At 52.3% G+C, this 24,968-nt stretch overlaps 1 protein-coding gene across 2 annotated transcripts in view; it reads left to right on the forward strand.

Moving 5' to 3' along the window:
- IQGAP3 (IQ motif containing GTPase activating protein 3) overlaps positions 1-24,968 on the forward strand; it is a 43,967-nt gene that overhangs the window by 10,446 nt on the left and 8,553 nt on the right. For both annotated transcript variants that reach the window (XM_047784300.1, XM_047784302.1), the window contains exons 6-28: positions 946-1,013; positions 1,104-1,217; positions 1,460-1,638; positions 2,073-2,160; positions 2,988-3,151; positions 3,690-3,777; positions 5,617-5,780; positions 7,530-7,687; positions 9,389-9,510; positions 9,613-9,776; positions 11,575-11,665; positions 12,584-12,751; positions 12,845-12,984; positions 13,090-13,260; positions 17,361-17,444; positions 17,608-17,679; positions 17,780-17,849; positions 19,549-19,757; positions 20,418-20,570; positions 20,856-21,019; positions 21,612-21,836; positions 22,708-22,848; positions 24,774-24,858. In XM_047784300.1, the coding sequence (XP_047640256.1) occupies positions 946-1,013; positions 1,104-1,217; positions 1,460-1,638; positions 2,073-2,160; positions 2,988-3,151; positions 3,690-3,777; positions 5,617-5,780; positions 7,530-7,687; positions 9,389-9,510; positions 9,613-9,776; positions 11,575-11,665; positions 12,584-12,751; positions 12,845-12,984; positions 13,090-13,260; positions 17,361-17,444; positions 17,608-17,679; positions 17,780-17,849; positions 19,549-19,757; positions 20,418-20,570; positions 20,856-21,019; positions 21,612-21,836; positions 22,708-22,848; positions 24,774-24,858 (3,082 nt within the window). The remainder of the gene's footprint in view (positions 1-945; positions 1,014-1,103; positions 1,218-1,459; positions 1,639-2,072; positions 2,161-2,987; positions 3,152-3,689; positions 3,778-5,616; positions 5,781-7,529; positions 7,688-9,388; positions 9,511-9,612; positions 9,777-11,574; positions 11,666-12,583; positions 12,752-12,844; positions 12,985-13,089; positions 13,261-17,360; positions 17,445-17,607; positions 17,680-17,779; positions 17,850-19,548; positions 19,758-20,417; positions 20,571-20,855; positions 21,020-21,611; positions 21,837-22,707; positions 22,849-24,773; positions 24,859-24,968) is intronic.

Genomic DNA, 24,968 nt, shown 5'->3' on the forward strand with positions numbered 1-24,968 from the left:
AGATCCTTAACCCACTAAGCGAGACCAGGGATCAAACCCACATCCTCATGGATACTTGTTGGGCTTTTTTTTTTTTTTTTTTCCTTTTTTGTCTTTTTAGGGCTGCACTCGAGGCATATGGAGGTTCCCAGGTTAGTGGTCCAATCAGAGCTGTGGCCACTGGCTTACGCCACAGCCACAGCAACATGGGATCCGAGCCGCATCTGCAACCTACACCGCAGCTCATGGCTACGCTGGATCCTTAACCCACTGAGCGAGGCCAGGGATAGAACCTGCATCCTCATGGATTCTAGTCGGGTTCATTAACCACTGAGCCACGACGGGAACTCCAGGAGAGTGAGCTTTTGAGTCTCAGATGGGCCTGCTTGAGGGCACATTTGTGTGTGGCCTGTGTGGGTGAAGGGACAGCGACAGGCAGGAAAGAGTCTTCAGCTTGAGACTGGGTAGCAAAGGAGTCAGAGTAGGATGTCTCAGGAGTATCACGTGCTAGTCACTGTGAACGGTAAAGATTGTTTGGTCCTACCCACAGCCAGCCATCAGCAACCAGTTGGCTAAATCATAGGACGTGATGGACCACTTCCTGTGTCCCACAGCATCTCTGCCTGACTTCTTTTCCCATGTCCTTTCAGGCCTCCGTGCCTTAGCTCGGCGGGTCTCTGCTTGCACTTCCCTTCCCCTCCTCCATCTCCATCGGTGACCTGCTGCTGCAGTGTGTCCTTCTCTGTGAAGGCTTCCCAGTCCCAGACCTCCCACGGCATCTCATTTATCTGCTCTGGCACTTGCCCTGGGCTGACTTTCCGTAACATCTCTCCCTGTGGATGGGGGGTGACTCGAGGGCAGATGCTGAATGCCCTTCCTCTCCAGGTCCCCACAGTCTCTCCCACAAACCTATTAGAGGCAGCATGTCAAAACAAATAAGCCCCAATGCCTTCCGTTCTTTCCCAGTCTCTTCCTCTTCCGGCTGGGATTGGCCCCCCAGATACACGATCTATATGGGAAAGTGAAGTTCACAGGTAAGCCCAGCTCCTTCCCCACCCACCTGAGTCTGGGCAGGGTCTTGGGGTTTCTGGATCTGATGAAGGGCCCCTGTGGTATCATTGCAGCTGAAGAACTCAGCAACATGGCCTCTGAACTGGCCAAATACGGCCTCCAGCTGCCTGCCTTCAGCAAGATCGGGGGCATCCTGGCCAATGAACTTTCGGTGGATGAGGCTGCAGGTAGAAACCAGGCTCCCCTGCTGGGGTAGCTTAGTGAGTGTGGGAGGACTGTAAGCCTTCTAGCACCTTACATCCAATTCTGGATGCGTCTCCTCAGAGGCAGGGCCATCAGGCTACCTGGCTTGCCTGGGCCCTGTGGATGGAAAAAGGAGATGATGTCGGAGTGGCCTGCAGCTGGCTATGCTGCCACTGGACTGGGGTTTGTTCTGGCCTCCTAACCTTGTTTCCGTGCCTCCTCCTAGTCCACGCAGCTGTTCTGGCCATCAATGAGGCAGTGGAGCGAGGCGTGGTCAAGGACACGCTGGCTGCCTTGCAGAATCCCAGTGCTCTGCTGGAGAATCTTCGAGAGCCTCTGGCAGCCATCTACCAGGAGCTGCTGGCTCAGGCCAAGATGGAGAAGACTGCCAATGCCAGGAACCACGTAAGGAACCTTGGAGGGCAGAGACCAAAAAGCTGGGTGGCTCGGAAAAATCTTGAGTGTCCTGTCTCTGGTTTCCAAATTTGCTTAGAGAAACTGTAACTTGTCAGTTATTTTAGAGCGATCGAAAAGGAACGCAGGAGAATAATGAGAATTCCAAAGAGGAGACAAGGGAAAGGGTTCCAGAGGGGAGATGGCGTGGATCTTTGGGCAGAGCTGAGAGACTGGAATGCAGGGCTGGGCGGGACTGGACTGGAGATGCAAAGGTTCGTTCAGCTTAGCTGTGTCAGTGCCAGGAGGTTAGATCCCACGATTTCCCCAGATTCCTTCCAACCACTCTGATCTTTGTCCTTGGGAAGGCCTGCCGAAGAAAGAGAGACAGGGAGAGAGGAATAAGAGCGATTGAATTGGGCAACCAGGTTCCCCTCTCAATGTAGTTTTTGCAGAATGATGGAGAAAGCCAGGACGTCTATGACTGCTACCTAACCCAGGCTGAAATCCAGGGCAATATCAACCGTGTCAATGGTAAGCGAGACAGGCCAGGAGGGGTTCGAGGGCTAAGCCCCTGCAGAGGGAGTTTGGGGGTTTACTTCTATCAGGCCAGAAGGCCCATGATCTCACTTTAGCCAGTCTTTACCTCCAGGAAAGATCCAGGTCAAGGCAGCGCGTGCTCTGCTTTCCAGCTAGCAATGTCTGGAGAAGTAGTCACTGACAAGGGGGCTTCTGTTTTAATGGAGACCCATGGAGAGGACAGAAGCTTTTGGTGCTGGGGGCAATTGGTCTGGGTCCTTCAAGAAGAAGGGGTGGCTGAGTTCCCATCGTGGCGCAGCGGAAACGAGTCCGACTAGGAACCATGAGGTTGCGGGTTCGATCCCTGGCCTGGCTCAGCGGGTTAAGGATCTGGCGTTGCCGTGAACTGTGGTGTAGGTCACAGACGTGGCTCAGATGCCGAGTTGCTGTGGCTGTGGTGTAGGCCGGCAGCCGTAGCTCTGGTTAGACCCCTAGCCTGGGAACCTCCATATGCTACAGGCACAGCCCTAAAAAAAAGCAAAAAGAAAAAAAGCAAGTGTGGCGAGTGGATTGAGGGCGGGGATCCAGGCAGGAGAGGCTGCCTGAAGTCCCAGGGTGGAGTATGCATCTGCCTGTTTGAGTCAGGATGTCCTCAGGGTCTGGGGCGGTGAGATGGGAAGACTGTGAAGATCAAGCTGAGGGATCTGGGCTGGACTAAATGGGCCCAGGAGCCCAGGGGGCAAGAGTGGAGATAACCCTGGGTGGGCAGGCAGAGGGCTGCCTCGGGATGGTGAGGGGTGGCCTTTCGCACACTATCCATTATAGAGCCTTGGTCTTTTCAGTCCATGGGGCTGTAGAAGTTGTTGATGATGCCCTGGAAAGACAGAGCCCTGAGGCCTTGCTTGCGGCCCTTCAAGACCCTGCCCTGGCCCTGCAAGGAGTGAGGAGAGACTTTGCTGACTGGTACCTGGAACAGCTGAGCTCAGACAGAGAGCAGAAAGCACAGGTCAGGCTCTGTCAATGTCATGCCACCTCTTGTTGCCTACAGGATGGGGAAAGTCCTCTTACTTAGGCATCACCACTGTCAGATCTCTGTATTCAGTAAGTGCTGACTACGTGTTTAAATGGCTAAATTGCCCCAAAGCCTAATGGACCAGACTGATCAGCTTCTGCCCTCTAAGGGTTTCTCATACTGACTGGGGGCAGAGGCAGGTACCCAGGGGCAATCCCAGAGGCAGTGATATATTCCCCCATTGCTGAATTGAGGTTTCACAACTTAGCAGTCTTATTTTCAATGCTGTTAACTTTCTCCCAGACACTATATTTGTGTTGCCAATGTTGTTATCTCAGATGTTTGCTGGGTAAGAAAGAGGCAGAGGTTAAGAGATGGGTTCATGGGGACGGGTGAGCCAGGCTGGTCTGCCAAAGGGAGGGGGTATTGAGGATGGGTGACTGGGTGGACCTGGGGCTCATGCCGGAAGCTCCTGAAGCATGTTCATGGCCCCAGGAGGATTCTCTTCTACTGCAGCTCTTCTCTCTTCCAGGAGCTGGGCCTGGTGGAGCTGCTAGAAAAGGAAGAGGTCCAAGCTGGTGTGGCTGCAGCCAACATAAAGGGTGATCAGGAAAAAGCCAGTAAGTCGTCTCTAGGCCATGGCCTGGTCTGGGTGTATCACTGGCTCTTGGAAAGGCATGTAACTCCTGCTGGCTTCTACGTAGAGCAGTGCAGACCGCTGCCTGATTTTCCAGCCCCTCACGTAGTGTGCCCTATTCCCGGCTGTGTGGGGGATGCTACAGAGAAGTTCATTAAAGCCTTGGAGATAATAACAGGCAGTCCTGCACCAGGCTGGACTCCTGGGGTAGGCGCTTTCCTTCTAGGCTCTTCTGCTGTGTTTTGACCATTTCAACCTGCTTGAGTTCCTTCAGCTTTTGAAATATAGTGACAGCCCAGATGAGAGAGAAACTCATGATTCAGCTCAGTTTCCCTTAACATGACAGACAAATATAATTCTTTTTTTTTTTTTTTTTTCTTTTTAGGGCTGCAGGTACGGCACATGGAAGTTCCCAGGCTAGGGTCGAATTGGAGCTGCAGCTGCCAGCCTCCGCCACAGCCACAGAAACACTGGGTCCAAGCCGCATCTGCAACCTACACCACAGCTCACAGCAATGCCGGCTCCTTAACCCACTGAGCCAGGCCAGGGATCCAACCTGTGTCCTCATGGATACTAGTCAAGTGCGTAACCCCTGAGCCACCACGAGAACTCCCAGATATAATTCTTTATTAAAAGGACGTGAGTTAGTGACCGTCACCCTCCAAGGGGATCCGTCTGGATAGCAGGCATGAAGAGTGCCGAGGCGCCACGCAGCAGCCTGCAGACACCGAGGCTGGCGCACATGCTTGCCTCGGTCTGGACTTGCTCAGTAACCCTTCACCGTTGTCTGGCAGGGCCTCTCCAGCACTAACTCGCGGCGCCCCCAGGCCACTCCTGGCTAACTGCCTGCCTTATCGTTCTGTTCATTCCTCACGCCAGAGTAATCTCTCCAGCACAGATCCGATCCTATCTTTGCTGAACATCTTCGGCCCTTCATGGGTTCTTCCACCTTTTGGATTTTACTCCCGTCTCCTCAGCGTGGTAGGTGAGGCCTTTCCAGTGTCTCCCCCAACCCTTCTCTTTGCAGCCCACCAGCCCAGCCGAATGGGACAACCCGTTCTTCCCTGAGTGCCCCCAGCCTTTTCCCTGGCCAGGCCTCCGGGGCTCTGGGTTACAGATCTACATTTTCTCCTGTGGAAGCAGATGAAAACATCCTGCAGAGCTGCCTCAAATGCTTCCTCCTCTGTGAAATCGTCCTCCTCTTTCCGCCTAGAATCCCTCCCCTGCACTGCCAGAGCACTGGGGGGAGGGGAACTGCCTCTCACATAGCAATGACAGTGGTGCCATGTAGGTCATCTTGCATCCGTATTTTCCCTTGATGTCCATGCCCATATCTGCTTGGCATTTTATAAGCCCCAGAATTTCAAAACTCAAACTCCACTGATGCACCACGGCCCGTTTTTAGCCGTTCTCATCTTTTGCAGCCTAAATGGCTCCACCTTGGAGCTGGTTCCTCTTTCCTCTGTGCTGTTGTCAAGATTGGGTCCCTGGAGCCCCTTGACTAACCTCATCCTAGCTGTGCTCCATAGCCTCTTGTCAGTCTTTTGCGCACCAGCTTAGGAACTCACCTCTGCTATGACAGCCACTCCAGCACCTGCTGAGCTACTCAACTTCTAGACCTGACAAATTGCTTCCTCCGGAGCCTCTTCTTAAAGCGACCCAGCCCCTTTTCCTCTTGAACATTTAAAAGAAACACATTTTGAAACTAGCAGAGCTTCAGAGCCATTTTCCCTGAGATCCCCAGCAGAATCCAGTTAGCTGGGTGAGTGGAAGTGGCACTGGATGCCCAGCCTGTATAGCCTCTCTCTTTCCTCCCGTGCAGTGCTCCAGGCTGTGCAGAGGATCAACAAAGCCATCCAGAGGGGAGTGGCAGCTGACACTGTGAAGGAGCTGATGTGCCCTGAAGCCCAGCTGCCTCCAGTGTACCCCTTTGCCTCAGCTATGTACCAGCAGGAGCTGGCAGTGCTGCAACGGCAGCAACAGGGGGTAAGCCCTAGAAATGAGGGTCCAGCTCTCGGGTTCCCAAACAGCCGCAGGGATCAGAGCACCCCTGGAGGGCACCTTTAGATGCTGGCAAGAGACTAGGTGTGGGAGGAAGGTACCATCCTGTCATGTTGAATTAATAGCAAATACCTTTGAGCAAACACTGCTTTAAACACTCATTTAATCCAAAAAGAACTCTATAAGGTAAATATTATTATTTCCACTTTAGAGATGAGGAAACAGATGTAGAAGTTAAGTAACTTGTCTAAAACAGCTGTAGCTGACATAGCTGGGAGTGCGTGCAGAGCTGAATGTCCTTGAAGCTGATGCTTTTAACCACTCTGCTGTCCCACCTCCCCCAGTCCATACAGGTTCTGTGACAGTGAGGTGACAGGGCCTTCCCACAGGGACTTCCCGGCCTGTTACAGGAGTTAGAACATACCCGAGTCCAGGCGGAGCCATGGGGAAAGAAGCGTCGTTGATGTAAATGAAATAGCTGACTTCAAACTAGGGAAACGGAGGGGGCAGAGCTCAGGGTAAGTCTGGGAAGACTTCTTGGAAGAGAAGAGACTCAGGAGAGAATCCTACCCACAGCAGGCATTTATAGAGCATCGACTCCAGGCACAACTCTCAGGGAGGGCATGTTCTCAATGTATGAGACTATGGTACAAGGAAGCAGCATAAAATAAGTCCCAAGAGGTAAAGCATAGCAACTAAGGCTGTGCACTCAGGCTGCCTGAGTTAAATTTCAGCTCTACTGGAGTTCCCGTTGTGGCTCAGTGGTAACGAACCTGACTAGTATCCATGAGGACACAGGTTCGATCCATGGCCTTGCTGAGTGGGTTAAGGATCCGACATTGCCACGAACTGTGGTGTAGGTAGCAGATGTGGCTCACATCTGGCATTGCTGTGGCTGAGGTGTAGGCCGGCAGCTGCAGCTCCCATTCGACCCCTAGCCTGGGAACCTCCGTGTGCTGCAAGTGCGGCCCTTAAAAAAAATTAAAAAAAAAATTTTTTTTTTCCACTTCTACTACTTCCCAGCTCTGTGACCTTGGGCAAGTTATTTACCTTCTCTGCCTCTCAATTCATATATAAAATGGGAACAATAATATATTTATCTCATAGGATCGTTGTAAGGATTAAATGAGTTAACATATGTGCTTGGAAGTGAGTCTGGCATGAAAGTTTTAGCTATTATTATTATTATTATTATTATTATTATTATTATTATTTGCAGCCTTCTGTTTGTAGGGGACAGGAAGAGTGCTCCAGACAGGGAATAGCAGAAGCAGATATTTGAGAAAGAGGAGAAGACTAGGCAGGAAAGAGGCCAGAGCCTGTGTGTCTAGGTCCTAGTGCAGTTCCTTCTTTTTTTTTTTTTTCCTAGCGCAGTTCTTGATGTGTAGCAGGGACCAGAAAGGAGCAGGTCAAAGTCACAGGTTGAATGTGGGCTCTGGTATCCAGCAGTTTGGTTTAACGTATATTACTTGGCTATGGGCTCATCTGTGAAATGGGGATATTAGTGGTGTTTATCTCTTTGGCTTGTTATGAAAATTAAATAATAATGTGCATGGAGCATTTAATATATTGAACACGTAGTAAGCACTTTCAAGTATTAAGTATGATTGATTATTAGTGAATGGATCAGGCCATGGGCCTTATGAGATAGAGACTCTGGGATGTGAGAGTGTCTCGGGGGTAGGATGGCGGGTGGGGCCCCCGGGCCCTTCATCAGCCTTCCCTCTCTTGTAGGAGCTTGGCCAGGAGGAGCTTTTCGTGGCCGTGGAGATGCTCTCAGCCGTGGTCCTGATTAACCAGGCTCTGGAGGCCAGGGATGCCAGTGGCTTCTGGAGCAGTCTGGTGAACCCCGCCACGGGCCTGGCCGAGGTGGAAGGGGAGAATGCTCAGCGGTGAGAAAGTTTTAGCCGCGTGTTGAGAGCGGGGATGGGTGATGGAGCGAATGTAGCCAAGACTCCGAGTTCTCGCTCTCTGCCTGGAGACTAGCCTTCTGCATGATGCCCTGTTTTGGAGGCCAGGCCCACCCTCTGGGTCTATGTGCACTTCCCTGGCCTGCGTGTCTCAGAATGGGTGGGTTCACAGTCCTTTCCTCCATTTATTTACTCTTTCATCACAAAGGTTGAAGTCCCCACTCATGTGCCAGATACTACTCTAGGTGCTGGAAAACAAAAGTGAACAAAACCCAGTTCCTGCTCTCATCTAACTTACATGCTCATAGAGGGGGACAGACAAAAAAAACCAAACATGTCAGATGATTGGAAGAGCCATGGTGAAAAATAAAACAGCTAAGGGGCTAGAGGGTAGGGACGTGCCGGGTCAGCTTGTCTCTGCTCCACAGTGTGGTTACGGAAGCCCTCTTTGGTAAGGGGGTCATTTTGAGAGAGGCCTAAAGGCCATAAGCTATCTGTGCCATGAGCTATCTGGGGCACAGACCCTGAAAAAGAAGCAACCTTGGTGTGTTCAAAGAACACCAGCCAAGCCATGGGGCGGAACAGAGGGAGAGAGAATAATGGGAGATGAGGTAGCAGAGGCCAGGCCATGTAGGCCTCTGGCTTTAAATCCGAGCAAGGAAGGAAGCCATGGGAGGGTTTAGAGCGAGGAGGGAGGTGATCTGACCTACTTTTAACAGGATCACTCCAGCTGCTCTGCCAAGAATCGACTACAGGGTTAGAAGAAAAGAAGCAGGAGGACCTGTTAAATGTCTCTTGGAGTGACTGGGCGAGAGCTGATAGAGGCCTGGCCTAGGGTGGTGGCAGTGGAGGTGGTGAAAAGGAGCCAGATTTGGGATATATTCTGAAAGCTGAACTGAAGGGATTTGGTTATGTGATGGATATGTGTGTGAGAGAGCGTAGAATTGGGTATGACGCCCACATTTTTTGGCCTGAGAAATTGGAGTGACTATTTATCAGAGTGGGAGAGACTAGGGGAGGCAGATTGAGTGGGGGGAATCAGGAGTTCAGATGTGAGCTGCTGGGTTTGAGGTGGCTGTTGGGCATTTGCATGGAGATGCTGAGGAGGCAGCTGGCATATATGAATGCTGCAGGTGTACTTTGGGGAGTCATTGGAATATGGTGTTTCCAGCCATGAGATTAGGTGAGATCAGTTAGGATGTGAGCATGGAGAGAGAAGAGGCCTGAAGACTGAGTTTTGGGATGGATGCTTCAGGGGGTAGAGATGAAGGAAGAACCAGCAGAGGAGACTTTAAAAACAACCTGTGGTGTGAGAAGAGAACCAGGAGAATGTGATGTCCTGGAGGAGTTCCCAGGCTTAGTGGTAATGAACCTGACAACTATCCATGAGGACACAGGTTCAATCCCTGGCCTTGCTCAGTAGGTTAGAGAGCCAGCCATGAGCTGTGCTATAGTTCGCAGATGCAGCTCGGATCCCGTGTTGCTGTGGCTGTGGTGTAGGCCAGCAGCTGCAGCTCCCTTTCAACCCCTAGCCTGGGAACTTCCATATGCCATGGGTGCAGCCCTCAAAAGCAAAAAAAAAAAAGAAAGAAAAAGAAAAGAAAAATAGTTCAGATGTTTCCTCTGACCTCTGGCTGATGGTGCACATGCTGCTCCCCTCATGCTCACTCACCTTGCTGCTAGGTACTTTGATGCTCTGGTGAAGCTGCGACAGGTGCGTGGAGTGGATGGAGCCTTCCTGAGCTGGAATGACCTGCAGGCCACTGTGAGCCAGGTCAATGCTCAGGTCCAGGAAGAGACCGATCGTGAGTGCAGTCCAGGACTGGGGAAAGACGGCCCAACTCGAACAGCCCTCTCCCTTAGTCATAAATCTGGGGCCTCTGCCCACCTAGATTTCTCTTTCCCAGAGGTCCTTGCGGTCAGCCTCATCAACGAGGCTCTGGACCAGGACAACCCCGAGAAGACCCTGTCCTCCCTTCTGCTTCCCGCAGCTGGCCTGGACGATGTCAGCCTTCCCGTTGCCCCTCGGTACCATCTCCTCCTCGTGGCGGCCAAAAGGCAGAAGGTGCAGGTGAGGTCTGGGCTGGCCGAGTTGATCACCAGAACAGGAAGAACATCCCCCATGGGAAGAGCTGTGCCCAGTATGCACCCTGGAAAAGGCAGTCCCACGGACACAGTCCCTTCTGGTGGCGGGGGGATAGAAGGGATTCCGATCTGGCTGTGGGGGAAGAAGGGCAGAGCTCTGGGTGCCAGCACAGAGGATGGTGAGGCCCTGTGCATGGGAAGAACACAGGCCTGGGACCCACAGGGCTGGATTCCCTGCTCTGACAGTCTACCCATGTGACCTACAGCAAATCTCTCGTGTCCCTGAGCCCTTCGTATATGCATACAAAATGCTGCATGCCCTGGTCCTACCTCCCTACTGGTAAAAGCCAAGTGAGCAGAGTTCCCATTGTGGCTCAGCAGGAATGAATCTGACTAGAATCCATGAGGATGCAGGTTTGATCCCTGGCCTCGTTCAGTGGCTTAAGGATCAGGCGTTACTGTTTGCTGTGGTATAGGCCGGCACTACAGGTCCAATTCGACCCCTAGCCTGAGAACCTCCATATGCCACGGGTGCAGCCCTAAAATTACAAAACAAAACAAAACCCAAGTGAGCTGAAGAATGGAGCAGGATTTTGAACCTGTAACAACTGGAATAGATGGCAGTGTAGGGAGTGGCTGAGGGCTGGGCTTCCTGAGCCAGACCAGTTGAGTTTGCATCCTGGCACCTGAGCCTGCACGTGTTACTTACCCTCTCTGGGCCTCACTTTCTTCACCTACAAGCTTATGATAACAATGGACTTATCTCAGAATTAGGGGGTTTAAGTGAGATCATATGACAGGAGTACCAGCTAATGCTGATGGAGTTCTCACTCTGTGCCAAGCATTTTCTTATGTGCTTTACAAATATTACTTCATGAGAAAGTGCCTGGAACACAGTGCTCCATAAAATGTTAGCTTAGGGAGTTCCTGTTGTGGCTCAGCAGTAACGAACCCTGCTAGTATCCATGAGGTTTCGGGTTGGATCCCTGGCCTTGCTCAGTGGGTTAAGGATCCAGTGTTGCCTCGAGCTGTGGTGTAGGTCGCAGACATGACTCAGATTCTGCGTTGCTGGGGCTGTAGCGTAGGCTGGCAGCTGCAGCTCTGATTCAGCCCTAGCCTGGGAACCTCCATATGCTGCACACGGCCCTAAAAAGCAAAAATAAATAAATCAATTAAATAAAATGTTAGTTTAGAAAGGTCAATCTATTAACATAGAGTCTGGGGTTGGCGTTGGGTCAGGCCAGGGAGGGAACGAGCCTGGCAGCATGGCAGTTACAGGCTCACCGGACCTGTGGTTACGTGCTGTCTTCCCTCTGTCTTGTGTGGGAGGGGTGTGTGGAGAGGACTGGGAAGGGGGAGGTGGAGTTCAGGGTCAGGATCCCCCTGAGAAGCTGTGAGATGAGGTCTAGGGGGATGGGGAGGAGGGCAAGTAGCTGGAGCCTCTGGTGTGGGCTCCCCCTGAGCATAGTTGAGGCACCAGGGCGGGGAAGAGAGCTGCCGAGAAGGTGGTGGCTGCTGAGGGCTTAGGAGAGTTCTGGGGGCGCTGCGGCCAAGCTGTGTTGACACATGGGCCTGAAAGCAGGGTAGGAAAGACCCAGGAGCCTGGCAGCAAGGCAAGGGGGCGGCAAGGCTGTGCCTACGCAAGATAAGCAGGCAGAGTGGAGGCTGCCCTTCCCGTGGCTCCCGGTGTCTACCTGCTGCTTGGTTCCCCTGGGCAGCTGGGCCTGGGATCCTGGGGAGACCAGCCTGGCCCTCAGCTTGTCCCATCTCTCTTAATTTACCAGGTGACAGGGGATCCCGGGGCTGTGCTGTGGCTGGAAGAGATCCGGCAAGAAGTGGTTAGAGCCAACCAGGACACAAAAACAGCTCAGAGAAGTAAATGGGCTAGGGCGGGGATGGGGGACAGGGGTGGAGGGGAGAGGGGTTGAGGGAGTCGAGCTGTGGGCCCAGTGGGAGCCCAGACAACCAGGTAGCTTCCCCAGTCACCCCCCTCCACCTTTCTCCATTTCCACCTCTTTGGGGAGGCAGGCCAGATTGAGAACAGGAGGGCTGCTGCTTCGACCACAGGGTGGATTTCCTGGCCGTCAGCTGGGCAGGAAATCCTCATGAGTCGAGAGCCTATAGTCCACCCACTGCCTCCTTCCCTGCCTTCCTGCGGATGCTTTCCTCCTGCAATGTGAGCATGTGAAGCCATGTGGAGGCCGAAAACCCAACCCATTTTCTCCTGGTAGCTCGAGTTTGGGTTACAGCAGTCAGCTCTGGTTAGAGAATATTTAGTCTCGAGGTTGGAGAAGAGAGGAGTTGGCTTTGGGGAGAAGTAGGCAGGATCAATGCAGAGGCCCTGGTGTTTGGGTGTCAGGCACTGATGTTCTCTGTCAAGAGCCTGTCTGCTGTCTGTGAGCGACTGGAAGGCAGGTGCCACATCAACTCCTGCCACTTCTGGGACTTTATTCTCCTCCTAAGAAACTGTCTTGAGGTTCCCCGACCATATCCAGCCCTGAAGCTACTATGCAAATTGGGTTTCCTTTAACCAAGCCCCAGCCCTGCCTCACACTGCCTTCCTCCAGGAAGCCTTCCTTGACCAACCACTACCTTTTCCTCCAAGGACAGCTGCACGCCGCTTCTTTTCATCTGTGTCTGTGTCCATCCTGGGATGTCCTTGTCCCTTCCATCAAAGTGGTTTTGTGTCTTCTCCTCTGGATCCCTCCCTAGATCCCTCCCCAGTAGATAGAACAGGGCCCGTGGGAGGGGCTCAGGGGAAGATTGACCACTTCCTCCCGATGCCCCTATTAGTGGCTCTTGGTGTGGCCGCCATCAATCAGGCCATCAAGGAGGGGAAGGCAGCCCAGACAGAGCGCGTGTTAAGGAACCCCTCCGTGGCCCTCCGAGGGGTGGTTCCCGACTGTGCGAACGGCTACCAGCGAGTCCTGGAAGATGCCATGGCAAAGAAACGGCGCCCAGGTAGTGGCCCTCCCATGACCCTCTCCTTCTCTGCCTGCCCCAGCCACCTGTTACCACCTCTGAGCCTTCTCTGCATCCCTGGTTTCTGTTTAGGGGATACAGCGCTCTGGGTCCAACATGACATGAAGGATGGCACCGCCTACTACTTCCATCTGCAGACCTTCCAGGGGACCTGGGAGCGACCCCCCGGCTGCCGCCTCAACACCTCCCACCTGACTCGGGAGGAGATCCAGGTTGGCAGGGTCACCGCAAGGGTGGGGGCTTGTGACTTGGAAGTTGGTCACGAGAGAGACTCCTGCCCACGGGACACCATAGCCTCTCTCTCTTAACCTCCACAGTTGGCTGTCACCAAGGTCACCGCTGCCCATGACCGCCAACAGCTCTGGAAGGCCAACGTGGGCTTCATCATCCGGCTCCAGGCCCGCCTCCGCGGCTTCCTGGTTCGGCAGAAGTTTGCTGAACGTTCCTACTTTCTGAGGACCTGGCTCCCAGCGATCGTCAAGATCCAGGTGGCAGACTCTGGCTGTCTGAGGCTGCAGGGCCTGGACTTAACCTGAGCTTCGGGGTTTCCTCCCTACTTCCTGCTTGTCGAGGGGTATTGGGATGATCTTCAGCCTCTGGAAAGTAGTGGTCAAGAGCATGGGTCCTAGGGAGCTCCCATCATGGCGCAGCGGAAACGAATCCAACTGGTATGCACAAGGATGCAGGTCTGATCCCTGGCCTCGCTCAGTGGGTCCAGGATCCAACATTGCCGTGAGCTGCAGTGTAGGTCACAGATGTGGCTCAGATCCTGCATTGCTGGATTGACCCCTAGCCTGGGAACTTCCTTATGCCATGGGTGTGGCCGTAAAAAGAAAAAGAAAAAAGAGCGTGGGTTCTGAAGGCCAGACGACCTGGGTTTGAATCCCCGCTTCACCAGGTTAGCTGGATGACCTCAGAAAGTTTCTTATTCTGTCCCAATCTCCTCATCTGAAAACTAGGCATCTGAAAATTGTAGCACCGGCCTCGTAGGGTTGTTGGAAGGTAACTGCCTGGCAGATAGGAAGGAACACGGTCTAAGTGCTCATTATAGCAGCACCATCATCCAGAGCGTATGAGAGCTGCTTTTTAGCTTCACCATAGGGAGACTGGAAGGAGACTTAATGAGACATCAGGGTTTAGACACCAGAAGGACTTCCTGAAGAGAAAAAGAGTAGTGAAGAGGTGATGGTGGTTAAACAGAAGAGGAGTGGAACCCCTTAGGGAAAGAACTTCTGCCCTTTCCAGCCAGCCCTTTCCATTTTTATTCTTCCAAACTTTATTTATTTATTCATTTGTCTTTTCAGGGCCACATGCGCAGCATATGGAGGTTCCCAGGCTAGGGGTTGAATTGGAGCCATAAGCCGCTGGCCTACGTCACAGCTACAGCAACGCCAGATCCGAACCGCGTCTGTGACCTACACCACAGCTCTTGGCCATGCTGGATCCTTAACCCACTGAGCGAGGCCAGGGATTGAACCCATGTCCTCATGGATACTAGTCAGATTCGTTTCCACTGAGCCATGGTGGGAACTCCCATATCCTTCCAAATTTTAGGTGGTCCACCGTGGCCTCTGAGACTGACCCAGAAGTAACTGGAACATGAGGCTAACTGGGAAGATAGACCTTGGACTGGGGCCCTTTCCAGGCCGGGAACAGTGGGTTCGAGGCAGGGCAGATGTGATCTGGAGAGCCTCGTGGCAAAGTTGTCAGTGTAAAGAGACTTTAATGAACACCTCCGAATGCCCAGTGTCTGCAAAAGATGCCACTAGGCACTGGGCAAGGAGGGAGGCACGCGTGGGAGAGATGCAGATGAGTGATCTCATCTCTCCCGTTTCAGGAACGAACACAGTTGCTGTTGGCCGTTGTGATAGTAGGGACACAAAGATAATACCCGAGAATCCCAAGGGAGGCAGAGGCACAGACTGAGACTGGCACATGGCCCCTGATTGTGATCTGGGACATGTGGTCATTGAGAGCCCAGGCTTTGGAGTCAGAGGCTGCACTTTGCCTCTTGGTCCTCCTACTGCTGGGTCATCTGACCTTGGGTACCTTACTTAAGCCCTCCGCGACGCTCAGTCTCATTCACAGTGATGGTGCTCACCTCCTGTTGACTGAGGATAAAGGAGGAAAAGTACATGCAGCACTTAGTGCAGTCAGCGCTATAGTGGGGGCCATTATGAGATGTTCAATTTCGAGGCATTGGTCCCAGAACTCAATATAGAACCTTAGTAATCAGCATTTAGTGACCTGAGTCATAGGGATTCCTCCCTTCTGAGCCCAGCCTGGAATTTCATACCAACTCTAAGGAGCTGAAAAGCCACATTAGAAGTGGGAGAGGGGACAGATTCAGAAGGCACATTTGCTACCGATACTGGAGCTGTTCCGGCTTTCTGGGAGTCAGAAAGGGAGAGGGGGCCCAGAGCCCCAGGCCACCTGCTCTCCAGCCAGGGGGCAGTGAGATCCAGAAATGAAGCCACTTGGCTGTGCTGAAACTTTAATCTCTTCTCAGAGCTCTGACCCTGGCCAGGACCCCAGTCAGGGTCCTGAATTCTGACCCATCCAGATGAGGAGGCCTTCTCTTTAAGGAGGAGCAAGTGGAGTGGGTAGGTGGTAAGAACAGAAGGAGACCCCTCTGCCTCTCCCTACAGCAACTGACAATGTCAGGCAGCACTTGGAGTGGGAGAGGAAGGAGTATTGAAAGGCACAGACTTAGGGCTTCCTGGCCTCTAGGCTCCAAGAAGGACAGCTGATTTCATGGGGCCAAGCTGCCTCTTTTACATCCTTTCCCAACAGAGGGATAGTTTAAGTCTTGGGGGGAGCCTGGCCAGGAGAGCTGGCTTTAGGATGGTCTGGGAGGACAGTTGCTGAGAGGAGATGCTCTTAATGCACCAAACCACGACAATGTCAGGAGCAGAATGTCCTCCAGGGCCTGAGCGCCCAGGAGATGTTTAATGTCTGCCCGAAAAGACAGGCTTTCAGTAGGTAGAAATAGGGCTGGAGGTGGCGTTCCCATCGTATCTCAGTAGTTAATGAACCCGACTAGCATCCATGAGGATGTGGATTTGATCCCTGGCCTTGCTCAGTGGGTTAAGGACCCAGCGTTGCCGTGAGCTCTGGTGTAGGTCACAGATGCTGCTTGGATCCTGTGTTGCTATGGCTGTGGTGTAGGCCAGCAGCTACAACTCCAATTCGACCCCTAGCCTGGGAATCTCCATATGCCGCAGGTGCGGCCCTAAAAAGACAAAAAAATAAAATAAAATAAGAAATAGGGCTGGGGTGAGGGTGGCCATAGACAAAGGTTCGGGGACAGAAGATCATCAGGTATGTTTAGAAGAAAGTGAAATGTAGCTAGAGCCCGTGAGGAAGCTGGGGCCGGTAGACTGTCAGGAGGGAGTATGGGGTCAGATGGTTGAGAACTTCTGGAAACTTTGGGGCTGGGAGAAACAGTCCAAGTTGTGTTTTAGAAAAATTAATCTCACGCAAGCTTGGGGGAGAAGGGAAGAGGCCTCTTGGAAGGAGACGAAAACAGAAGGGAGCCCTGAGATTTGTGTCTCAGAGGCCAAAGGGGTTGCGATTTATGGAGGAGATGGTCATTTAGACAGTTTGCAGCAGACTAGTCAGGAGAGACCATCAGTCTGACAGCTGCATTCCTGGGGACTTTAGAGGGAAAGGTTTGCTTAGAGCTGGGGCTCAGAGCTGAGTGGTATAGCTGTAGAGAGAAGTGTTATGAGAGCATGAGGGACCTGCTGTCCAGATGGTGGGCACACAGCTCTGTGCCTGCACACACTTTCCACCCATGCCATCAGGCACCGCTCCAGACTGTGGAGTGTGTGATCGGTGTGGGTCGTCGCTATCTGGGTGGGTGAGTGTGTTGCGGGGGGATGTGGTGGATGCCGTGGTGAAGTTGGTGAGTAGGTGTATGCTTCGTTAATATCTTAAGAGATATTGTATCCTAACAATTGTTTCTCCAGAGTTCCTGCTGTGGCTCAGCAGAAATGAATCTGACTTGTAACCCTGAGGGTGCAAGTTGGATCCCTGGCCTCACTCAGTGAGTTAAGGATCCGGCATTGCCGTGAGCTGTGGTCTAGGTCACAGATGCACCTCGGATCTGGCGTTGCTATGGCTATGGCATAGGCCAGCAGCTATAGTTCCAATTCGACCCTGAGCCTAGGAACTCCCATGTGCCACAGATGCAGCCTTGAAAAGACAAAAAATTAAAATTAAAATTAAAAATTAAAAATTGTTTAATTGTGAGGAGTTGTAGGTTAGCATAAATATGTATGTTTGATTGCATGATGCATGCATGAGAGAGTGCGCTCATGCATGCATGCCTGTGTATATGTGTGTGTGTGTGTGAACGCCACGCTGTGACTAGGGAGTGTGGTAGAGGGCATGATTGGATACATGGAGACATCTGGTCTATCCCCACGAAGTTCAAGTTCTTTAAGAACAGGGCCAGTTGCCTCTTCCTCCTCTATTTCCTGCCTCCCCAACCCCCTTCTCTGGAAAGCCCAGGATGAGGCTTTTCCCACAAGCCTCTCACGCCAACAGGGACCAGCTGGGGTCACCTCTTTCTCCTGATCCGCAGGCTCACTGGCGGGGTTACAGACAGTGGAAGATTTACCTGGAACGGTTGCAGTATTTAAAAGCAAACACAAATGCCGTGATCAAGGTAACTGTCATGATTTGGGTGGGCTCCTGTCTCCCTTGAAGGACCTTCGGAGAACAGTTTTTAGTCCTGTCACCTCCTGTGACCTCTAGACATGGCCAGATTGGCCTGGGTCTGGGGGCGGGCCCTGAGCTTAGAGCTCTGAGGCCTGTGTCTGTGCCCCCAGATCCAGGCTTGGGCCCGGATGTGGGCGGCTCGGAGACGATACAGGAAGCGTCTGGGTTACTTCCAGAAGAATGTGAGTGTCATCCCGCTCCCCTGTCCCCATACCCAGCCTCTATCCATGAGACGAGGGCACAGGCAACCAGCCACCCTTTTCCCATCTGCATTCATGGCAGGTTAACTCCATTGTGAAGATCCAGGCCTTTTTCCGAGCCAGGAAAGCCCGGGACGACTACAGAACATTAGGTAAACTGCCTGGTTTGCCTTCTCTGTCTGTTCAGGCGTCTGTCTATGTGAGTCTCATGGTTTTCAACAATTAGCAAGCAGAACATCACACGAGCCCACAGCTCACCAACCAGGGCCTTGGAGAAGTTGTCTGTTCCTCTTGAGCCTTTTTCTCTCACCAACAGCTGCTGTCCCTGACCTTCAGCCTGACTTAGGACACAGTGGGTGGAGGAGGGAGGAGATGTGCTCCTGGCTCTGCAGATCCGCTGTTTAATGGGAGAGATAGGAATCCCCCCAGAGCCTAGCGGGTCTAGATATCCCTCCTGGGGCCACACAGCAGGTAGGGGGAGGAATGTGGAATGAAAGGCCCTCTGCCCCACCCCGTAGCCTCATCATAGGAACCGCCCCTCTGACCAGGTTCTGTCTGTGCCTCTGTACCGGGCTTAGATTATCTTCCTGTTGCTACCACAAAAGCAAAAAAAGAAAAGGATCTTTCTCCCCTCTCTCAAGTTCCAGCCTTCTCCCACCTTGTCCTCTTCCCTGACCCATGACTCTTCCGCCCTCTGTAGCCCAGCCCGAGAGAAGCCTGGTGAGGTGCCTGGCATCCTTTCCGCAGTGTTGGGGAACTTGAGCATTTGAGGGAGCTCCGTCTTCCTGCGCCATGGTTCCCAGTAGTTGGTTATGCATCTACAGCCTTAAAGAGGTCTTTCTAGGCCACTCTTGGCTCCTGTTCTTAAAGTCCAGAAGCCCATCCTTGGAGATCCCCCTCCTTTTGGTGAAGTGGATGAGTGGTCTGCCTCCAGGTTTGCCTCCAGCCTTCGGGTTCCCAAAGAAATAGTCTCTTTTCCTTCCTGGGCCTAAGGCTGCACTCCTGAGCTTCAAGGTTGTTTTCTTGTTTTTTGTTTTTGGGTTTTGTTTTGTTTTGTTTTGTTTTTTGCTTTTTAGGGCCACACCCATGGCATATGGAATTCCCAGGCTAGGGGTCAAATTGGAGCTGCAGCCACCAGCCTACATCATGGCCACAGCAATGCCAGATCTGAGCCATGTCTGCGACCTACACCACAGCTCATGGCAGTGCCGGATCCTTAACCCACTGAGCGAGGTCAGGGATCGAACCTGCATCCTCATGGATCCTAGTAAGATTCGTTTCCGCTCAGCCACAACGGGAACTCCCCAAATACCCATTTCAAAGGAGACTCAAGGAGAATCCATCCAGCTCTGACCTCCCTATATTATAAAACCCATTGAACATTCCATCTATCTACTCCCCTACACTCCAGGCAGAGTGGGTGGTATGAGGGTCAGGCAGGGCTGAGTGGAGGCTGATCGGTGGAACCGAACTTGGGATGAAGGATGAGTGAGCTGGCCCAGCAGGAGTGGGAGTGAATCAGAACACGGGGGCATAAAGGGATCACCAGAGGATGCTAGGGCTCTGACTTTGATGTGGGATAGGCCCAGGTTGGGGGTGCATTCAGGCAGGGGCAGGACAGCTCTCATATCCTACCTGGTTATAAGACAAGGAGCTCAGGAACAGGACTGGCTGTAAGGCTGCCCATTGCCCTCCAATTACAGGCAGAACTGGTTAGAAAAGGGTTGCGTTTGGGGACCTGCTAGCCTCAGCAGAATGGACACCGAGGGTGGGATTACTGGGAAAGGAGACTAGCACAGAAGCCTCTGGTGAGGGCCTGTCTAATCCCAGTGCCTCTTCCCTTCTCGCCAGTCCACGCGCCCCATCCCCCTCTCAGCGTCGTGCGCAGATTTGCCCACCTCCTGAATCAAAGCCAACAGGACTTCTTGGCTGAGGCAGAGCTGCTAAAGCTCCAGGAAGAGGTGGTCAGGAAGATCCGGTCCAATCAGCAGCTGGAGCAGGACCTCAACCTCATGGACATCAAGATTGGCCTGCTGGTAAAGAATCGGATCACCCTGCAGGTGAGGGGCCCACCGGCCCACCCTTCCCCCAAATCGAGTTGCCTCTGGAGAGGTGATGCTGGCCATTCTCTGGCTGCTAATCAGATATTTTTTAAATGCCTGGACTTTATCACCTGGCCCAGGTCCTTGTTCCAGGGGTCTTCTGCCCTTCCAGTAATTTGTTGGGGGCACATGATACAGTAGAAGAAGCACTGGACATAAAATTGGAATGCCTGGCTCTGCTGACTCCTAGCGATGAGACCGTAGGCTGGTTATTTAACCTCTAGGTTGGTTTCCTCATTAGTAAAGTGGGAATAATGAGAGTGCTCACCTCACCAGGCCAAGTGTAAAAGCAGATATGAAGGCTCCTTAAACTGTAAATTACCACACAAATACGCAGTGATGGGGTGGAATGATATGGCGATAGCTCCTTCTCAAATTTGTACAACAGCCTAATAGGAAATAATAGCCGAAACAAAGCGTCTGCCAGCCCAGCCCTCTTTGGGGACTCCAGATGGAGCCTCAGGAAAGCAGGAGGCCCTTCCTCACCCTAGAACCGTCTATCTCCCTTGGCTCATGCCTTAAATACTTTGAACAGCAGAAAGCCCTGGCGCTTCCAGGCACTGATTCTAGACCATATGTTCTGTGCTCTGTGCTGGCCTCGCTCCCCCGCCCCTGCAGGAGGTGGTCTCCCACTGCAAGAAGCTGACCAAGAAGAATAAGGAACAGCTGTCAGATATGATGGTCCTGGACAAGCAGAAGGGATTAAAGTCTCTGAGCAAAGAGAAACGGCAGAAACTAGAAGCTTACCAGCACCTCTTCTACCTGCTCCAGGTGAGCAGAGGACTTTGGAAGGAGATGTCACCACCATCTCCTGAGGGTCTGAGACCTTGAGGCCTTCATGTCTGAACCTTTGCCTGCAAATAAGGTGTCCTTTCCCACAATCCTAATGCCTTGTCCCCAGGGAAAGAGACTGCCTCCTTTCATTTGTCTGGAATGTTTCCAGGACACGGAGAAGTGTGACAGGGCCCTCTCTAATTCCAAGTTCCCATCAGCAAAGCTTTTCGCATCTGATCACTAGTCCTGAGGTCTGTCATCAGCCATTCCTATCTCCCCCAGACTCAACCCATCTACCTGGCCAAGCTGATCTTTCAGATGCCACAGAACAAAACCACCAAGTTCATGGAATCAGTGATTTTCAGTCTCTACAACTATGCCTCCAACCGCCGCGAGGCCTATCTCCTGCTCCAGCTGTTCAAGACAGCACTCCAGGAGGAAATCAAGTAGGTTTTCCAGATGCAAAGGAATGGGAAGAGAATGAGAAGAGAGGCCACTATTGGCTCCTCCACAATGTGGTAGTTTATTGAGGTGTTTTGTTTCGTCTTTTTAGGGCTGCGCCAGTGGCATATGGAGGTTCCCAAGCTAGGGGTCGATCAGAGCTGTAGCTGCTGGCCTACGCCACAGCCACAGCAATGTGAGATCTAAGCTGCGTCTGCAACCTACTCCACAGCTCACAGCAACGCCGGATCCTTAACCCACTGAGCGAGGCCAGGGATCGAACCCGCAACCTCATGGATGCTAGTCGGGTTCATTAACCGCTGAGCCACGATGGGAACTCCAGTTTATTGAGGTTTGAAGGTAGAAATGGAGCCAGAAAGGCCTCTTTTCTCTGCCTCCCCTGGAGGCAAGACCCCTCCTAGGACAGCATGGCAGGTCAACATGGGCTGACATGTTAGCAGAAGGCCCTAGAGATAACAAGACATTTCTTAAGAGGAGAGACTCTAGAGCAGTCTTTGAAGAGCCAAAATCTCCAAGGGAAAAGCAATATTCTACACAGAGGCAAGAGACCAGCTTCAATGACCTCTGGATCCACAGGTCAAAGGTGGAGCAGCCCCAGGACATGGTCACAGGCAACCCAACGGTGGTGAGGCTGGTGGTGAGATTCTATCGTAATGGGCGAGGACAGAGCGCCCTGCGGGAGATCCTGGGCAAAGTTATCCAGGACGTGCTGGAGGACAAGATGCTCAGCACCCACACAGACCCTGTCCACCTTTATAAGAGCTGGATCAACCAGACTGAGGCCCAGACAGGGCAGCGCAGGTGAGCAGACAGGTAGAGGGAGAGCTTTCTTTGATCAGCTTGATCTTGGGCCTCACTGGGGAAACTTGAGTGTGATTTGAAGGTGGCATATAAATAAACATGCTGATTTATGCAAATATGACACCAGCCCTATAGGATGAAATGAGGTAGCCTCTTAGACTCCCTCTGGCAATTAACATGGAACTGATGTAAATGACTCCAGACCTGGTGTGCTTAACACAGACTGAGCACAGATGAATATGCAAATGTGTTTAATTGCTGTGTCAGTGCTTACAGATGATATGTCAGATTTACCTGGAGTTGAGATGTGGACTCCTTATTGATAGGGGTATAGCTGAATATTCGGATTTATAGATGAACAAGCAAATAAGAGAGTGGGAGAAATAGGTTGGCCTTATAGATTGGAGACATTAACTCAGGTGCAGGGATACTAGGGAAATGGAGCCACTACAGAGAGCTGGCAGTGCTGGTGGCTCCATAGGTGGCATGGGGGTATGTATATAGGTGGGGATGTTGCAAGGCCCCAGCCCAGCCTTCCCCCCACTGCAGCTGCCAAAGACTAGGTGTGGGGCAGCCCTGGTCTCCTCTGGTTCCGCTTAGGATCTTTCCACAGGCTCCAGGTCCTCCTTTCCCTCCACACTCTTCCACCTCCCCATGGCTACTCCATCTTCTTCCTCTCCTTCCCCCCACATCCGACCAGTCCTCTCTGAATCCTTTCCCTTATTCTGGCCTAATCCCCCTAAGCATGCTGGGCTGCCCTCAGCATATATGAATGAGATCTTGTTGTTAGATGCGTTGAAGGAATAGAGCCTCAGGGAGGGGAGGCCATGGGAGGGGTTCTGGCTGATCCCTTGTCTCTCTCTGCCCACAGCCACCTTCCCTATGACGTCACACCAGAGCAGGCCTTGAGCCACCCTGAGGTCCAGAGACGACTGGACATCTCGCTCCGCAGCCTCCTTGCCATGACCGATAAGTTCCTTGTAGCCATCATCTCATCGGTGGACCAAATTCCGTAAGTGCAACAGCCCCACCCCAGCCTAGGTCCGGAATCTCAAGGGGACCAGGCCATGATGGGGAGAGCAGAACAGTCCCAAAGGGTGGAAGGCAGGAAGGGAAACTGGGCTGGGGCTGCTCAAGGGCTTCCAGGAGATGGGCAGAGAATGCTCGAAGCCCCTGCTAGAGATTTGAGCTGGAGTACAGCTCGCAGGTCTGTGTGGACAGTCAGTACATCGCTGGGCCAAAGAAGGGAACCCCAAGTGATCATGAGGCTATATTATTGAGTGTAAATGGTGGAAACTATAAAACTCTTCAGTCCATAAAGTCAAAAATAAGAAAACTTCAAACCAGTAAAGCACTTTCTTGTCTTCTCCTTTCATAAAATTTAGTTACTAATTATTTTTGGAAAAGCAGACTATTGAAAACATTGACAAGGTGGGCCTCATCTAGATCATCATTCAGCCAGCCCCCCTTTCTGGTGCTCAGGGCAAGGTGAGGGTGCTGGAGGGGAACCCACAAAGCTCACAGCCCAGCTCCCTAGACCTGGAGAACTAGATCAAGGATTTACAATTAGGATGCAGAAAAGATTGTCCTAGGACTAATAAAGGGAAGTGCACAGTGAACTGTAAACTTCTGTCCTGGTACCCTAGGAAATGGAAAGAGCCTTTACATGTATTTAATTAAATTTGTAAGTGGCAGGAGTTCCTATCGTGGCTTAGCGGTTAAAGAACCTGACTGGTATCCATGAGGACGTGGGTCCAATCTCTGGCCTCACTCAGTGGGTTAAGGATCCGGCGTTGCCATGAGCTGTAGTGTCGGTCACAGATGTGGCTCAGATCCCGCGTTGCTGTGGCTGTGGCGTAGGCTGATGGCTACAGCTCCAATGGGACCCTTAGCCTGAGAACCTCCATATGCCTTGTTGTAGCCCTTAAAAAAGACAAAAAAGGGAGTTCCCATCGTGGCTCAGTGGTTAACGAATCCGACTAGGAACCATGAGGTTTTGGGTTCGATCCCTGGCCTTGCTCAGTGGGTTAAGGATCCGGCATTGCTGTGAGCTGTGGTATAGGTTGCAGACGAGGCTCGGATCCCACGTTGCTGTGGCTGTGGTGCAGGCCAGTGGCTACAGCTCCGATTAGACCCCTAACCTGGGAACCTCCATATGCCGCAGGTGCAGCCCTAAAAAAGGCAAAAAGACAAAAAAAAAATTATAGGTGGCCCATTCATAATAGGAACAATAATACAGTCTAGCATGTTTGACTAGCACTCTGCCATTACTTTCACAGACAGTAATTTCACTTGATCTTCATAAAAATCTTATGAGATAGGGCAGGAATGAACATTCCCATTTTTCTGGACCAGGAAACAAACTTATAACGGGAACGAAATAGCCTAACCTGACATCTCTGATTAGTGATAGAGTCAGGACTAGATGCCTCTACTCCAGTTTGTTACTCGCCTCGGCCCCTGCCTCTAGCCCAGACCAGGCCTCTCACAGATGCTCTGTGAAAACAGACAAGATTGGCCACCTCAGGGCCTCCCAGACTGTCCTGGGATGGGGTTCTGGCTGTGGGTATCAGACACCTAAGGTGCGGGCTAAAGGTGCTGCCTTCTGTGGGAAAGGATGGGATGGATATTAGGATCTGGGGTGTTCCCCAGGGGAGACTAAAGGAGGCCAAAGAAGAGGCTCCCAGACCAGGTTGGAGGCCGCGTGAGAGTTTAATGGGTAACAGGGCCCTGTTCCTAGGTATTGACATAAGGGCAGGAGCGAGAGACAAGGCCCAGAGGTGTTTGGAGGAAGGCAGCAAGGAGCAGGCTGTGGATATCGGGGCGGGGGGGGGGGCGGTGCTTGAGTTCAGCTCTAGTGCTGCTCAGCCCAGAGAAGAAGCCGGCTCTCGAGTGTGGATGGGCAGGGCCACGGTGCTCCTACCGCTTTGCCCCCAGGTACGGGATGCGCTATGTGGCCAAGGTCCTGAAGACAACTCTGGCAGAGAAGTTCCCTGACGCCACAGAGAGTGAGGTCTATAAGGCAAGTGTTGTCTTCCATCCCCCACCTCTCAAGCTCACCTTTGCCCTGATGGTGCCTGTGAACCCACATTCTGAGACCAAAGGATAGAACACCCCATGCTGGAGTTCCCG

This window comes from Phacochoerus africanus, chromosome 6 (genome assembly GCF_016906955.1).
Source record: "Phacochoerus africanus isolate WHEZ1 chromosome 6, ROS_Pafr_v1, whole genome shotgun sequence".
NCBI classification, from domain to species: Eukaryota; Metazoa; Chordata; class Mammalia; order Artiodactyla; family Suidae; genus Phacochoerus; species Phacochoerus africanus.